This window comes from Drosophila busckii, chromosome 3L (assembly GCF_011750605.1).
Source record: "Drosophila busckii strain San Diego stock center, stock number 13000-0081.31 chromosome 3L, ASM1175060v1, whole genome shotgun sequence".
Lineage (NCBI taxonomy): Eukaryota > Metazoa > Arthropoda > Insecta > Diptera > Drosophilidae > Drosophila > Drosophila busckii.
Window position 1 is genome coordinate 8693340 of NC_046606.1, and position 15166 is coordinate 8708505.

At 41.2% G+C, this 15166-nt stretch overlaps 7 protein-coding genes across 7 annotated transcripts; 4 read left to right on the forward strand and 3 right to left on the reverse strand.

Annotated features, from left to right (window-relative positions):
• The first annotated feature begins 114 nt into the window (after positions 1-114).
• Positions 115-1374, forward strand: LOC108599163. The gene is made up of 3 exons (XM_017985950.1): positions 115-334; positions 389-834; positions 888-1374. The coding sequence occupies exons 1-3, from the start codon at positions 152-154 to the stop codon at positions 1372-1374; spliced, it is 1116 nt and encodes a 371-aa protein (XP_017841439.1). The 5' UTR covers positions 115-151.
• A 147-nt stretch (positions 1375-1521) lies between these two features.
• Positions 1522-2569, forward strand: LOC108599110 (CG11560). Its single transcript, XM_017985899.2, has 3 exons — positions 1522-1761; positions 1823-2068; positions 2125-2569. Exons 1-3 carry the CDS (start codon positions 1564-1566, stop codon positions 2506-2508), a joined length of 828 nt encoding a protein of 275 aa, XP_017841388.1. The 5' UTR covers positions 1522-1563; the 3' UTR covers positions 2509-2569.
• A 462-nt stretch (positions 2570-3031) lies between these two features.
• Positions 3032-6019, reverse strand: LOC108601086 (Y-box factor homolog). The gene is made up of 4 exons (XM_017988992.2): positions 5610-6019; positions 4218-4934; positions 3967-4070; positions 3032-3418 (listed from the first exon to the last, which is right to left on the reverse strand). The coding sequence occupies exons 1-4, from the start codon at positions 5728-5730 to the stop codon at positions 3371-3373; spliced, it is 990 nt and encodes a 329-aa protein (XP_017844481.1). The 5' UTR covers positions 5731-6019; the 3' UTR covers positions 3032-3370.
• Positions 6020-6365: 346 nt separating this feature from the next.
• Positions 6366-10750, forward strand: LOC108600816 (sterol regulatory element-binding protein 1). Its single transcript, XM_017988601.2, has 7 exons — positions 6366-6526; positions 6810-8321; positions 8378-9180; positions 9236-9648; positions 9704-9830; positions 10026-10193; positions 10260-10750. Exons 2-7 carry the CDS (start codon positions 6839-6841, stop codon positions 10623-10625), a joined length of 3360 nt encoding a protein of 1119 aa, XP_017844090.1. The 5' UTR covers positions 6366-6526; positions 6810-6838; the 3' UTR covers positions 10626-10750.
• Positions 10751-10813: 63 nt separating this feature from the next.
• On the reverse strand, positions 10814-12181 carry LOC108598131. The gene is made up of 2 exons (XM_017984749.1): positions 11689-12181; positions 10814-11632 (listed from the first exon to the last, which is right to left on the reverse strand). Exons 1-2 carry the CDS (start codon positions 12179-12181, stop codon positions 10821-10823), a joined length of 1305 nt encoding a protein of 434 aa, XP_017840238.1. The 3' UTR covers positions 10814-10820.
• A 307-nt stretch (positions 12182-12488) lies between these two features.
• On the reverse strand, positions 12489-13670 carry LOC108600387. Its single transcript, XM_017987933.1, has 3 exons — positions 13031-13670; positions 12842-12975; positions 12489-12784 (listed from the first exon to the last, which is right to left on the reverse strand). Exons 1-3 carry the CDS (start codon positions 13596-13598, stop codon positions 12554-12556), a joined length of 933 nt encoding a protein of 310 aa, XP_017843422.1. The 5' UTR covers positions 13599-13670; the 3' UTR covers positions 12489-12553.
• A 436-nt stretch (positions 13671-14106) lies between these two features.
• On the forward strand, positions 14107-14903 carry LOC108600388 (coiled-coil domain-containing protein 58). Its single transcript, XM_017987934.1, has 4 exons — positions 14107-14207; positions 14274-14420; positions 14480-14602; positions 14659-14903. The coding sequence occupies exons 1-4, from the start codon at positions 14172-14174 to the stop codon at positions 14761-14763; spliced, it is 411 nt and encodes a 136-aa protein (XP_017843423.1). The 5' UTR covers positions 14107-14171; the 3' UTR covers positions 14764-14903.
• Positions 14904-15166: the final 263 nt, after the last annotated feature.

The following is a 15166-nucleotide window of genomic DNA, read 5'->3' on the forward strand; positions in this document are numbered from 1 at the left end:
AAGTACTGCCCACTTGCTGCAATTTTGCAATACCAATTATAGTTATCGATTGCAGCGAAAACCAGTGCTGTTAAATACTTTTCTAACAGCTGACTACATTTAGGCCGAATTAAATGTAAAAATCATAAACAAAACAACTTTATCAGCTGAAATGCGTTTCAATCATCACATTAGTACATTTAGTACTGATAAGCATATGGGAACGAGTCGACAGATCGTCAAATCAAAGAAGATCAACATAAACCATGTGCAAAGCAAAGTAAAACGACGGTTTCACTCCAAATCTGAATTACCGTCTGACTTGGTGCTCGAGAATGAAGACGTAGAATTAGAAGTACACATACTCAACTATTCTTTGTTAACTTACTACTAATTAACGTATTTTCAGATGGCAATTGAAGCTGCCCAAACTCTAAAAGCAAATACGCGCCCACTCCTACAGCTTTTGTCAGAGGATTATCCTTCACCAGTGGTTCTTACTGAAAGTTTACACACTGAGACGGAAATGGTGTCTCTCAATCAGTCGCAAGTTTACCAAGACATTAACCTATCCTCGGAAGAAGATGATACAGACGTGCCTTGCAAAGTCCTGGAGAAGGAAGACACAAACCACATTACCAGCGAACACAGATTAAGCAACTTAAGTCGATTCGTTTGGTCCCCAAAGTCAACAAATATATTACTTAAATTGTGGGAAAAAAATTTGATAGGCTTGCGCGATGACTTAAAAAAAAACTCGGAAATACACAAGGAAATGGCCATGGATATGGCAGCATATGGTCCCACAGCGAAGGAAATAAAAACCAAGATGGATAATATGTTAAGAAAATACAGGTGAGTTCAACAAATAAATCAATCCCACTATTTAACTACAATATACATTTTAGAGTCGAAATTGAAAAGATGAAAAAAACGAATACTACAACATCGAGCTGGCGATATTTTAAAATAATTCAAACATTTCTGAATGAAGACCCCGCGGCGGATTTTGAGGAAATCATTTTTGATGATCAAGAATCATCAACGTTCTATAAATCTGATGAGTGCGATGATAACATTAGCATAGTAAATGTAACAAATCCGCCGTCTGAGGAAAATTTTCAGACAGACACTGAGCCGGAACCTGAAATAAAAGACGAACACCACTCCTACCCTCAATTACAAAGGAGAACAAACGTAGAAGAATATCATTCGCCATTGCGAACAGCAAAGAAATCAAAAAATAGATTAATGGAAATAGAGGAAGAAAAGCTGACAATTGAGAAGCAGAAGCTTCTAGTCATGAAGCATATCTCCCGTGACTTAACATCAATAAGTAAAACGCTTATAGAATTGCTCCGAAATTCAAATAATAAGGTCCAAAATAATCAATAAGCATACAGAAAATAAATTTGTATATTTTAAATACAGTTTACATGATACATTTTTTGTTGCTAGAATGCGATAACTTATCGAAACAAGTGCTATCGAGCATGTATTACTGATGTACGTATCTGATTTTACAATCGATAGTTTAATTACATATATATATATATCGAAAAATAAAAAATTGTGAGACAAAAAATGTTTACAATAAATATTCAAGAAGAGCCACCAACATGCACAGAATCTCAGTTGGATATACTACTAAAAATACACGAAGGACAGTATAAGCTTGTAAAGAAGAACAAACGCAGTACAGTATGGAATGTTTACAGAGAAATTGCTCGTAGAGACGGGACCAAGCTAAAATGGAGATACTATTGCCTCGGCTGCAAAAGGGTATTCAGCATTAACTATTTTGCAATGCATCAATGTTACTTAAAACATTTACAAACATTAGGTAATGCAATCAACTGGCGGCACTACTTCGAACTTGCGCATACACAAATGCCATGTACGCTATCTGAAGCAACATGGCAAAGACGCCGATGACTCTCTGGCATCACCCGATGCAGAGCAAACTCGCAGCGGCCGAGTTCATCATATGCCGACATTTATGAAGCGGGAGAGACTAAAGTTCGATGAAGAAAGTGATGGTGGCCAAGAGGACATGGATGGCGTCTATATTGACGTCAAGCAGCCCGCAGTAGGTGTTTGCTTCTAGTGATTTATGTGTACGTGTGTCTTAAAAACTCTTTATAGATAACAGAGCATGTGGACGAGCCAAAGGAACGCATTGAACGCCCGCTGCTAAAACTTTTCTCTGAAGAAGAAAGCTGGTCGCCTGAAATAATCGAAGAAGACCATTCCACAGAACTGGAACAGGAAATGCCAATTATAACAGAAGATTTGCCTGAAGAATATGGAAAGGAGACAATACGCCCAAATTCCTCGCACACGATGCACATTGACGCCAGCGCTATATCGGAAGCTGAATGCTATGCACGCGCCTGGGCACAGGCGTTTCTTAAACTAAGCGAGGATCAGAAGTTCTATGCAAAACGCTCAATAGATGAGCTGCTCGTGTTAGGGCGATTGGAAAGATTGAATATTTCGACAGTGACTTCACTCACTACTAATTTGTAACATGTTAGCAAATACCAATTATACATAATATGTTAGGAAATACTAATCTTTCATATGTATGTATGAAATTACGTAAAATAAGTGTATTAAATAAAATAAAATTACGCAAACACTTGCAATTACTTTTTTATTTTTCAATTTTTTTATTTTTTCCAATGTATTTTTTGTTTAAGTTTTCTTTCCTTGTTTTTGTTTAAGTTTTCTTTGTTTGTATATATACTTTTTTGTTTGCATTTTTGCTTTGCTGTCAATTACATTACGATTTTCTCTCTTTTATGACTGATGTTCGTGTACATACTTAATATTGGGGTATTATAATTTAAAAATGTTTTTGCTTTTAGATTTTTAGATGCAGCTATCAGAGTACATGTGTGTGTTAGTTAACATATTGTATACGAAATTCTTTAAAAAGTATTGAAAACTGGTATAAACGCACAACAAAACTATTTGTGTAAAATTAATAAATCTTTAAATAATTTGCTGCTGCATGTATAAATATGTTTTGTTTAATTATATAATTATGTTAGGTTTTCTGTATTTATTTTTTGGTTACTGAGGTTGCGCTCATTTGCTTCGTATAATACAATTGAAATTTATGAAAATTTATGTTGCTATGCACATACATACATAAATGTTTGTTTATCAAAAAAAAAAGAAAGAATTACCAGCCACTAAGTTTGTTTGAATTTATGTTATACATTTTACATGTTTCGTTTTGCTGTCGCTTGCCAGAGAGATGTAAACAAAATAATATAAAAGATTGTAAGCCATTACGATTGTAATTCTTCCTCATCTTAAGTTTGTAGTTGTTGTTACTGCATCTGTTTTTGTTGTTGTTGTTGCTGCTGCTGCTTATGATCTTCTAAGCGGTGCTTTCTGTTGTTGTATTTTGCAGCTCTTGAGCGCCGTTCTGTGTGGTTGGATTTGATATTGGGATACAATTTGAAAGCAGGAGTAGGAATGGTAGGTGTGTGTGGTAATATTAAAAATATATAAATAATAAATAAATCAAATTGAATAAAATGTAAGTCGTTTGTTATTTCGATGCATGTTAGCCCACAAAATTGTGTTTCTATATATAGAGATGTATGTATATATATATATTTTTTCTTTTTATATGTATATATTTATATAAGTGTGTAAAATCAGCGGCAACGCTGTTACATGCATTCATTAAATAAAAACTTTAAGAACCAAAGCCTCTTAGGTTAATTATGTTTAAGCATGTGTGTGTGTGTGTGAGAGTGTATGTTAGTTTTGTTTTTAAATGAATACATATTTAGTTGTTAATTGTAGTTGCCGCCACCGAAAGCCAAGTTGTTATTTTGTTGTAGTTGTTGTTTCTGATGTTACTCTTGATTTACTGCTAGTTGCTGTTGATGTTCTTGTTGTAGTTGTTATCGTTGGTGTTGCTTATAGATATTTATCGGTTTTGTTGTTTGGCTGTTAGTTCATTACCTGCTGTGACTGCTGCTCCATGCCACCGCCGCCAGGTCCATTGGGTTTACGATTCTGGCGACGCGGACGGAACGGCTGACGTGGCGGTCCCTGGCCGCCTTGAACTATAAACAGATGATGAAAAATTACGTTATTTTATAATTTTTGTGTATAATAAATTGCACATTTTAGTAATTTCAATGTCTCATTTAATTTTGAATTCACTTAAGTCACACAAAAGTCTTTTATCGAGCGGCTAGTGTATTACTTACTGTACTCGCCACCATCACGACGTGGTGGAGGTCCATTGCGTCGGAAGAAACGTCGCTGGGGTCCACCAAGGCCGCCGCCACGACGTGGCTGTCCATCGCCCCGCTGCACATTATCGGGATTCTGATCATGAACGCCAGCCTCGGCGCTGCCATCACCGCCGCCAAGTACACGACGCGTTTGACGCGGATAATAGTTGTTATACCGACGTTGACCGCCGCCGCCGCGTGGACCACCACGCTGACCACCGGGTGGGCCACCAGGGCCGCCACCGGGACCGCGGCGGTAGTTCTGACGTGGCTGGCGGGGACCGCCCTGCATCTGCTGCTGTTGATGCTGCTGGCCGTCGTGCTGTTGCAGTGGCATCGGCTGGGCTGGTGCCAGCTCATCGCCTTCGTTGTCGCCCTCGCCGGGCATCTTGCGGCGGTTCTTCTTCATCCAGGGGCGGAAGTTGCGACGCTTATCAGCCGCAAACTGACTGCCTCGCACTGGCTCTCCAGAGGGACCGGTTACATTAGCTGCTTCATTGCCCTTCTCACCAATGACAACATCAAATTCAACGAGCTCGCCATCACCCACCGAACGCACCGCCTTTTTGGGATTGTTCCGCGCTATAGCGCTCTGGTGTACAAAGACATCCTCTTTGGTGTCGTTGCGGTTAATGAAGCCATAGCCGCTCTTCACGTTGAACCATTTGACAGTGCCGGTGACTTTGGTGGCTGAAAATTAAGGAAACGAGAAATAAACAAAAACCATTATAAGGTTAGAAGCGATCAAGAAATTGCCTTTTGGTTAATTTACGATTTTCACAAAAGATTTCCATGGGAAAAATTCTTAGTTTTCTTAACATTCTTTTGATACATACACATCTTTATAAAATCAGAGTTACCAAAACAATGAAAACACACACACACACATTTATTTCAAATTGCGCTCATTTGCAGCGAGAGCGAGAGAATCAAGGTGCGCAAGGCACAAACACACAGAAAGAGAGCGTGAGGGGAGAGACGGCGACTAACAAATTGGGTTGCCAACATTTGTTCAGTCAAATGTAAGAGCGCGTGACGCGCGGGGGAGTAGTCGGAGGAGGGGGTTCGTTGGTTGGCTCGCGCCACCGGCAAATAGCAGAATTTTCATTTCGTTTCTTGCGCCGCTTTTCTCGTACGCCGACCGAGCCGGCGAATGTGTGAATATGTATGTATGTATGTGCCACACAAAATGGCGTCGCGCGTATATTTTAAGACACACACACACACACACTTACACATAAACACGCACATTTTTCTTTTAGAGACGATCTGCTACACCGTATTCCTTCATATTTCTATATTTGTAGCAATTACCATGTGTTTGCATGAATGAAAATGCAAATGCAAATTCAATAGAATGCTTACCAATTAATTCCTTTGGAGGCGGCGCGGGCTTGCCCTGCGCTAGACCCTGTTCATCATCCTGCTCATCTAGGGACAGCGGTTGTTCAATCGGTAGCTGCTGTTGGTTTTCCGAGTCTGCCATCTTTCCAGCTACACACCCACACTCACTCGCGCTTCCAAAAATAAAAGCAAGTAGAAAAAATGCTCTCCTTTCGGTTTGTCTGTCTTTCTTTTCGAGCTTTGCTGCTGCTGATCGCCTGCTGCAACTTTGTTTTTCTCTGCTCAAATTTTTGGCTGCTACTTTTAATTTGGTGTTGCTTTAAGAGTGCGGCTCGAGTTGGTGGCACTTTCGACTACCACTTTGATGTTATTTTCGAGTGTGATGTTAAAACACTCTGTCGCAGGGTTTCTTGCACGTTGTCAGTCAAAGTGACAGAAATATCAGTGTGACCTTTATTTATGGCGGTCTGCCGATAGCACCAAATGAAAATTCGAATCGAGCCAGAAATTAGTGTCGATCAATCAATCGATTAAGTGTACGACATGCGACAACTCTACCTTTTTAAATCCAATAAGTGTAAAATCATATATCGCTAATATTAATTATGATAAGAATCTACAAATTCATCTTAAGCAGTTCTCGTTAATTAGTACATTGGAAAGCGTCAAAAAACACATTTTTTAATTTAATACAGTCGTAAAAGCTATTTTTGAAAATGGCTTACAATCAGTGTTGAAAACTATCGAAGAAGCTATCGGACTATTTATTGAACTTACGGGCAACGTTCACTTGTTTGTTAGGGAAACTTTCCGTAATTTAATAAGCGTTAATTTAAAAACGGCAATTATAGCTCTCGTGCAAGCTGCAGTATACACAGTTAACTGTAATGCAAATGAATGCATGATGGATTAAATCAAAATAAAGTGTTTATCTGAAGGTAATTGTGGTAGCTGCAGTTGGTGCTTTGAAAGTATGGGTATCTGAGGGGGGGGTCAGTGCCGCCGACACATCGTATGATTTTACGCGCGGTTTCTGATTGGTCATTTCCCGACATACGCGTGTGTAGAAGTGTGAGTGCACATGTCTATGTATGTGTGTTGTTATTGCGCCGCTTTTAAATGTAAATTTCATAAACAAAACGTTGATTACACGATAGACGTCCAAAACAATGAATATGTATTGACCGTTTGCTCAAAGAGATATGTTCTGCTTATCAACAGATTAAAAACGACACAAACTAAAGTCTGAAATGGATTCGCTAGAAATAGACTCGTTGGATATGGAGTATGTTTCCAACGATGCGCTGGAGCTCTTCAAGGAGGAGGATGCGCTCCAGATGATTGAACAAATGGTACCATCCGATATGTTAAATAGCTTCCTCAGCGAAATGGACTTGGATCATGCGCAACTGAATGAAGAAATTAGCCTCGAAATGAATGAGTCACCGCTGCTGCTTGAGTGCGCCATGAATATGCCTCAGCATTCCCCACTAATACAACAGCAGCAGCAACATCAGCCGCAGCAGCAGCAGCTGCAGCAAGACCCACTCATAAAGACCGAACATGCCTCGCCGGTGCATAAGCCGGCAATCTCTGGCCAATGGCATGCTGGCACCAACTTGAACTACGGTCCACAGGTACTACCGCCACTTCTCAAACCGCAACCAACTGCAACCATACATCATATGGACGCAAGCAAACAGCAGACGCCGTCCCCCATAACCATACTATATACTCCGCCGCCCAGCAATGGCTATGTATTTCAGTTGGCCCCGGATACATCCCCTAGGGCAACAAATGAGGTCGCAGCCAAGAAGCCGCAACCACTGCTACCAGCAGATGAGCCGAACTTTACGCTGATGTACATGCCTAACAATGGCACTATAATTCCGCCCGCGAACTCTAATACATTGCTAGAGTCCGTTGCAGTGGCCAAGACTCCAGCTAAACCTGTTAAGTTGGGAATGGCGCCCACTCCAAAAACTTCTCCGGAATTCAAGCCAAGTCAGGCGCCTACCCCACCAGCAGTTATCGTTAATGCAGCCACTGGCAATGCAAAGGTGGCAATACAACGTGTACAGCCGAAAGTGAAGGAGGTTAAACGATCTGCGCATAATGCCATTGAGCGCCGTTATCGCACCTCCATCAATGACAAGATCATCGAGCTTAAGAATCTTGTCGTGGGCGAACCGGCCAAATTGAATAAGTCAGCGGTCTTGCGAAAGTCTATTGATAAAATACGCGATCTGGAGCGACAAAACTATGAGCTCAAGACGTTGGTGCAGGGGCTGCAGCGTGAGCTGATGTCACGCGATGGATCAAAGGTTAAGGATCTACTGCAGCTTGGCAGCACTGCTCTTGGTAGTGGTAGCTCCTCCAAGAAGCGTCGCAATCTATCGCTTGCCTGCGATACGGAAACAGGACTAACACCGCCGCGCAGCGATGTCTCTGATCCTTCGCTATCACCACAGCACTCGGACATATCCATGCCATCATCGCCATACGGCGGCTCCACAGTTAGCTGCAGCAGCCGCACCAGCAGCAAGGAAGCAACAAGCAGTCCAATGCATGGCATGGCTACACACTCGCGCCTGGCACTCTGCATGTTTATGTTTGCCATACTGGCAGTGAACCCCTTCAAGATGCTGCTCACCACTCAATTTGGCGACGACTTGGAAAGCGATGCATTGGGAGTCAGACAGCGACGCAGCATATTAGCGTTCAAAGCGGATGGTAAGCAACAATACTTTTGTATTTATTTATAATAGTGACTCATTGACAATTTGTAGATGACGGCAACATGCTCAACTGGCAACACAACACTTGGCTCTGGATATTAAACACAATGCTGCTACTCTGCTGTCTGGTGAAACTACTTGTCTATGGAGATCCTCAGCTGGATGTCCAAACGGATGCCTATTATCAGCAAAAGCAGCGCGCGGAATCGAGCTTTGCCCAAGGACAAGCGTCGCAGGCACAGAGCGCTTATATCAACTGTTTGCATATGTTTGGACAGAGTCTGCCGGCGTCGCGCCTGGAATGCTGGTTACAAACTACTTGGCAGTTTATGCGCTTTATGTTGCACCGGCTGTGGCTCTTGCGCGTGCTTTCCACTCGCGCTGGAGGACTTTGTTGCAATGCCACTGCACGTAAGCGTGCCTTGTCATCAGCACGTGAGCTGGCGTTGCTCTACGATCGTTTAAATCAATTGCTATTAACGGGTGAACGTAGCTGCGATCGAAATGGCGTGCTCTTGGCGCTCTCGGCAAGCAACATGGCCGAGGTGGCCAGCAGTTTGTTGACGCCACGCGAAATAATTGGCATACACGTGATGACCGCTTTACGCTTGAAGCGCAGTGCACCCAAGTTTCTGCAGGCGCTTTGTGCTCGCTATTATATGAGTCGGGCGCGTCAGGAGTGCAGACGCATGAGTGCAAGCGAGGAAACGCTGGAGCTGCTTTGGGCATTTACGCCTTATGGTTATGGCTACTTTAGTGCACATGTGTTTGACTATGAGCTCAAAGCTGGCGAGCAGGATGGTTTCTTTACAAGCTTGCGTAATCGCTGCGATCCATCGGCACATGCCACCAAGGTAAAAGTGATTACTGTCAATGTTTCTTAAAACTTTTAAATTTTTTATTTTTTAGCAATATCGTGAGCATTTGCTGTATAAGGCTATACAATGTTTAGTGGGCGCTGATTCAAACCGATCCAATGCTGCCGCGGCGCACACCAGCAACAATAACAACAACAACAACAATGAGGCCGAACAGCAGCAGCATAGCGGCACCATTGTTAGCAATGTCCTTAAGTATACATCACTGTTGCGGGATACGCTATGGAGCGATGAACAGGCCGCGGATGTAGATAACAGCAGCGTCGTTTGGTGGGCAAATGTTTTGGAGATTGCTGTGCACTGGTTGCTAGGGGAGGATACGTTGGCGGAGCAGCTCTATGATAGCGTTAAGCAGCTGCCCAAGCCATTGCACCAGTGCAGTGATACTGAGCAGTTGCCCAAGGCTTTGCTAGCTGGACTGCGCGCCAAGATGATCTTGCACATGTAAGCCCTGCACAAACTCAAGCAATTTCAAATTAAAAACATATTTTCGTCTTAGGAACAATGGGAACACTTTGGACAAGCGTCTAAAGCAGTCCACCAACAAGCTCTGCGACGAGTCGAGTCAGCAGTTGCAGGAATGCCTCACACTCAATCGCATTACGCATGCCAAGGGCATCAAGCTGGTAAGCTCAAGTGCTTTCAACACCGGCAACTAAAAACTGCATTGCCACGAAGGTGCATTGTAGTCGCATTGTCTGTACCTAAATCTTTGTCCTAGGCAATACAACTGCAGTGCAAGCTTTGTGACAATCACTAGCAACGTACAAATTACTTGGAGCATAGCTTAGTAACATTTTAAATGCCTTTGGGTTTTGTAGCTTTTCCAGTTGTTGACCTGCGATTGGTTGTTGGAAACGCGCACCGCCTTATGGGAGCTGGAGCATATGGACATAGAAGATGATGGCTACTATCAAGTGCCTGGTGACGTGCTGGAAAAATTTCAAACGGACTTAAATTCATTGCGCAGCATTGTAGAAAACATACCCGTAAGAACGAAACTAAACCTAAATATGAAACAAATTTTCATATAATTATTTATTTGCTTTATACAGAACGCGCAGTCGCGCATTTATTTGTATGAAGCTGTTTGTCGTTTAATGGCTGGTGCTTCGCCTTGTCCCACACAACAGCTGCTGGACAGAAGCTTACGCTCACGTAATGCGCATTCATCCATATTTTGCGGCAGTAAGGATCGACGTCACCAGAATTTCGAGGGCGGTGAGCGGGAGCGTGCAGCTGCCATGTATGTGGCTTGTAAGTATTTGCCGCCGGCGCTGCTTAGTTCGCCGGGAGAACGTGCAGGATTACTGGCCGAAGCAGCCAAAACTTTGGAGAAAGTTGGCGACAAGCGTAAGCTCAAGGAATGTTATCAATTGATGAAATCTTTGGGCAGCGGTGGAGCCACGGTTAAGGCCTAGACCATGCTAATTTGCAGTTCAAATTCATAAATGATATAGTTTTAAGAAAATTTCAACGCTTCTATGCTTCTTTAAATCGGTTTAGTTTATAATTAACTTAAGTACATTGAAAGTTTAATTTTATTATGTTTGGCATAACTTATACATAAATACATATAATAAATATTGCAAATTGTTTTGAGGTCGTGTAAAAAATTAGTTAAGAAATACTTCAGTTTTGTTATGGCGGTCAGGTTTGCACAATTGGCACACTGAGGTGGGTCCCTTGACTTGCAATAAAGGTTGTTTCTCCATTTGAAGTACAGCTTGGCTAGCACTAAGATGATTTTGTAATAGATTCGGGTTAGAGTCCAGCGTTAGCACAAGCGCTGCACGTGCATGATTCTGTAGGTGCTCGTTCACTAGATAGAGAAACTGTTCTAGTAGCATATCGTTTGGTAGCAAATTTTTGCCCAATTTTAAATGCTGCAATTTGTTGCATGCTTTTATAATGGTCAGCAATTCATTAAAGCTGCGGATCGGTTGAGTTTTTAGTGACAAGCATTGCAACTGTTGCAGCTGCTGCAAATCCAATACGGCCTCACTTGGGTAGATATTACAGCTAAATGCCTTAAGTCTCTTTAGCATCAGTACATACCCCACTTGGTCGGGCCGTACCGCAGTCAGATGCAGTTGCTCCAAACTTGACCTAATACTATATGCCAGCGTTCTGAAGAGCTGGTTATTCAGGCGGCCGTAAAAGCGCCAGTTACATCGCAGTGTTTTGAGCTTGCTAAATTTACCAATATCAGTTATGTCAGCATTGAAGTTTTCCAGAGACAAGTGCTCCAGTTGCGTACAATTGTTCGACAAAGGCGGAAAACTACGCTGGTTGGTGAAGCGCAGCGATAATCTGCGCAATTGCTGCAGTGCTTGAAAGATCAGTTCGAGATCCCTGTCACTCAATTCCACATCGATGCCATCTATATGTAATGCCTGCAGTGTCACAAAATGTTGTAACTGACGCACTGCAAGCAATTGTCAGAAATTAACAAATTCTTTACAATATTCATGTAATATTCACCTTCGACTGCCTTGGCGTCGGTTAAGCTCAGACTTTCCAATTGCATGTCCTGCAGCAGGCTTAGTATATTAGCATTGCCGCTATTCTCCGCCGTTTCTTTTTTATCCGAGTGGACAAATATCAGCTGCATGTGCCTCAGATTTTTGCACTGATGCAATAGGGATAAAAAAGGCAGAGTTATCTCGTCATCATAGCAACCGTGTCGGAGCACACATTCGCCCACTGCCAAGCCACAAATCTCAAAGAAATACTCCCAGTCAGTCAAGCGCTTTAACATTCTCATGTTAATTCTAGCATAGCGACGTTTTGCTGAGGATACCAACACATCGCGGAACATTGGATGTGTTCGTGCTAAGTTTAATTTATCCTTCGAAGGCAAATAAGAAAATATCTCCAAGAAGCAGTCGTGGTTGAGATCTAATAAATGGGTTTTAATACGCTGAGTTCGGCCAGCAAGAAATGCCAATGGACAGGCGAGTCCCATTTTCTCCATTGCGTAAATTTGTTTATATTATTCACAAATGATTCACTGCGACGCCCAAGCAGTTAGGAAAATTAAAAGTTTCGCCGCATTCGATTTAACAGAACAGCTGATATTTGTTCATTAAGTTGCGAGTACAGAAGAGAATAGAATGCAAGTAAAACTACATACGCGCATGTGTTTATTAAAATCAAGCAAGTATTATTATTTTTTCTTTACGCGCCATTAAAGCATATGAAATATTATATTTTGTAGCGGTACCCAATGCTCGATATGAACAAAAACATATCGGCTATCGAATAAAAGCTTCACTTCTAGTGCTTTAAATGTTAAGCTTTATTTTTATATCATCTTAAACGTATCGTACTTATAGTACACTTAACTTTAGCTGTGCAACAGCAAAACTTGATCTATTACACGAGTTATTAATGCGTCCAGTTCGTTGTCAGGCACGTCTTTCCAGAGTTCGCGTAATGTTTGATAGGCTAAATTGGATGGACTTCCGTCTGTGATCGTATGCGTAGTGCGCAGGGTTAAGAAGATGACCACATCCACAGCAATGGGGCTGTGGGTGTCACAGATAGTGTGCAATGCCCGCGCTGCATTCGGCGGTATCTGTGAGATACAATATAATTAGGTAATTCCACTAATAATGTAAGTACTAACACGCACATCATTGAGACTACCAATAAGAAAAACGTTGCCCTCCCTGAGCTTCTTTTTATATTGTTCTATGGGATAGCCATAATCATCGCCGCTGTTTGTCTCAAAATCCTTCACAGTCATCTCAATAGGTTGCTGTCCATCTGTTTGCAATAGTTAATGTTAGAGTCAGACACGCTGGAGTTTTATGATATTTACCAAAGCATTTTGATGTTTCCAGGGCAATAGCTTGAATTAGTTGCTTTAAGGGCTGTTCGTCTGCTTTACTTGAATACAAGAATAAATAGATGTTGGGGGACTTGGTACGCTTATTAAGCAGATTTTCAATATTAATAGTCAGCGCCTTCCAAACATCTGAAGACTGTACTGGCTGCTGCTCACGCAATTTGTTAAAAGTGCATTGCTTCTGTTTATGTTGCGGTAAGAGATAAAGGCAAACCATTGCTGATAGAATTACAACAATGGCAAGTACTATTTTGAGATTTTGAGAGGACTGTTGTGGTCTTGCTGATTCCAGTATATGTTGTTGCATCGCATCCTTTCGCTTTGAGTTTGTGGGTTGGGGAGTTGCTTTCGGGCTAATTCCATTTTGTTGCAGTGATTCCGTAGTTGTGTTCTTGCGATCGGTAGCTTCCTCATCGCCAGATTCTACATACTCATCGCTACTAGCATACATTTCCTTCTCCAATTCTTTATTTTGGAAAGGACTTTGGCTTGCAAGTGGCGATTTACTATGCCTACTGTATAAGGGCGGTCTTGCTGACATCCTTGTGAAGTTTCTTTTTATATTTCGATTCTCAAGTAACTTAAAAACAAACCAGGCAGCAACAAGCCTTATTCTGATGATGATACTGACTTATTCGATTAGTTGGTCCATACTTTAATCGCCAACATCGATTAAATGTTTCACAAACAAATATTTATACCTTAATAAGCACAAACAATAATAAATATATTTACATTGTTAAAATTCTTTAACACTGAGTTTCATTCTTTTAAATTAATTAATTTAAACATCTACATATTTATTTAACTAGCGCCAACTTTTGTAAGGCTCTACGAATTAATTCCAGCACTGCTCTTAGATTTTTACGGTTTAGCGGTATTTTCAACTTTTCCCCATTATAAACAAAATACTTTTGTTGATACAATTATAATGGTTAATCTTAAAAATGCACAACGTATATCAGCTGTTAAATTTGTATTTTTATTGGCACCCAAAGTATATCGATGTTTATGGGATTTGGTGGCAACGCTTTAAAAAGGCACATTGCGCCGGCAAAATAAGTTTGTTTTTATAATTTTTACTCAGTTTTATTAATTTCAATCAATTTTTCCGATGGCTGTATCTTGCATGGACTTTCTAGGCTTCCAGGTGATACTAGCAATTTTCTGAACATATGCTCAATTCACTAAATACATGTTTGTACCCACACAAAAGGAGGCGCTGAAGAAGATGCGTGATGTAGACGACAAAATCATATACGCTCTTAATGCTTTACCGACAGAATCGTTCAAGGGTCAAGTAAATAGTGAAAGCACATGTCGGGATCTATATGCCAAGCTACAACAATCGCATCTCACTAGGGTAAATTGTAGTTAAGAAACTTATGCACACAGAAACTTTAAAACTTCAAAATCTTATAGCAATCTAGCATACGTAATTGCATAACATTATCTGCAACTACTCTCAAAAAGCTACGCGAGGTGCGTGAAGCACAGCCCAACGATGTGGAGACTGATAGTAAATTTAAAGCTGAGCAGCGCAAGGTACATGCATCTGGCGATTTTTATTTTCCATTACTAATCTATTTTGATTCCCGCAGCTGAGGGTTTTGCAAGCCGAACTAAATGTAGAGGACATAATAAAGGAGCGTACCTATAAGGCATTTAATGAACGCTGCCGAAACTATTTTCATGCCGGTCAGTGAATATCCAATGTGCAACGGAACAAAGTGCAGTAAATTGATTAGGCTTAAGTGAAATTATTAGATGTAATGTTACACAGGTACTCTCCAGTAAATTGTTACTAGTCAGTGCCATTTTCAAGCATCTGGCTTCTTTTATTTTGTAAAGATATTGAGTTTAATAGGATGTTAACATTTTTATTAGTCGGTAGTTGGCAGGTTATACATTTTGTGTACCGCTTTTATAGTCAGTCCATTAGCATTAGCCAAAGCTCCTGCTGCAATTTGAGTCGCATCCTTAAGATCGTTGTAGTCGTGCAGAAGCTGTATATATTTCTTCTGATGGTCTTCGCTGACATCAGTTTTTGTTGTTTCTTGCGCAGCTTTGCCTTTGTTTGAGTTATCCATTTTAAGTTATAGACCCATC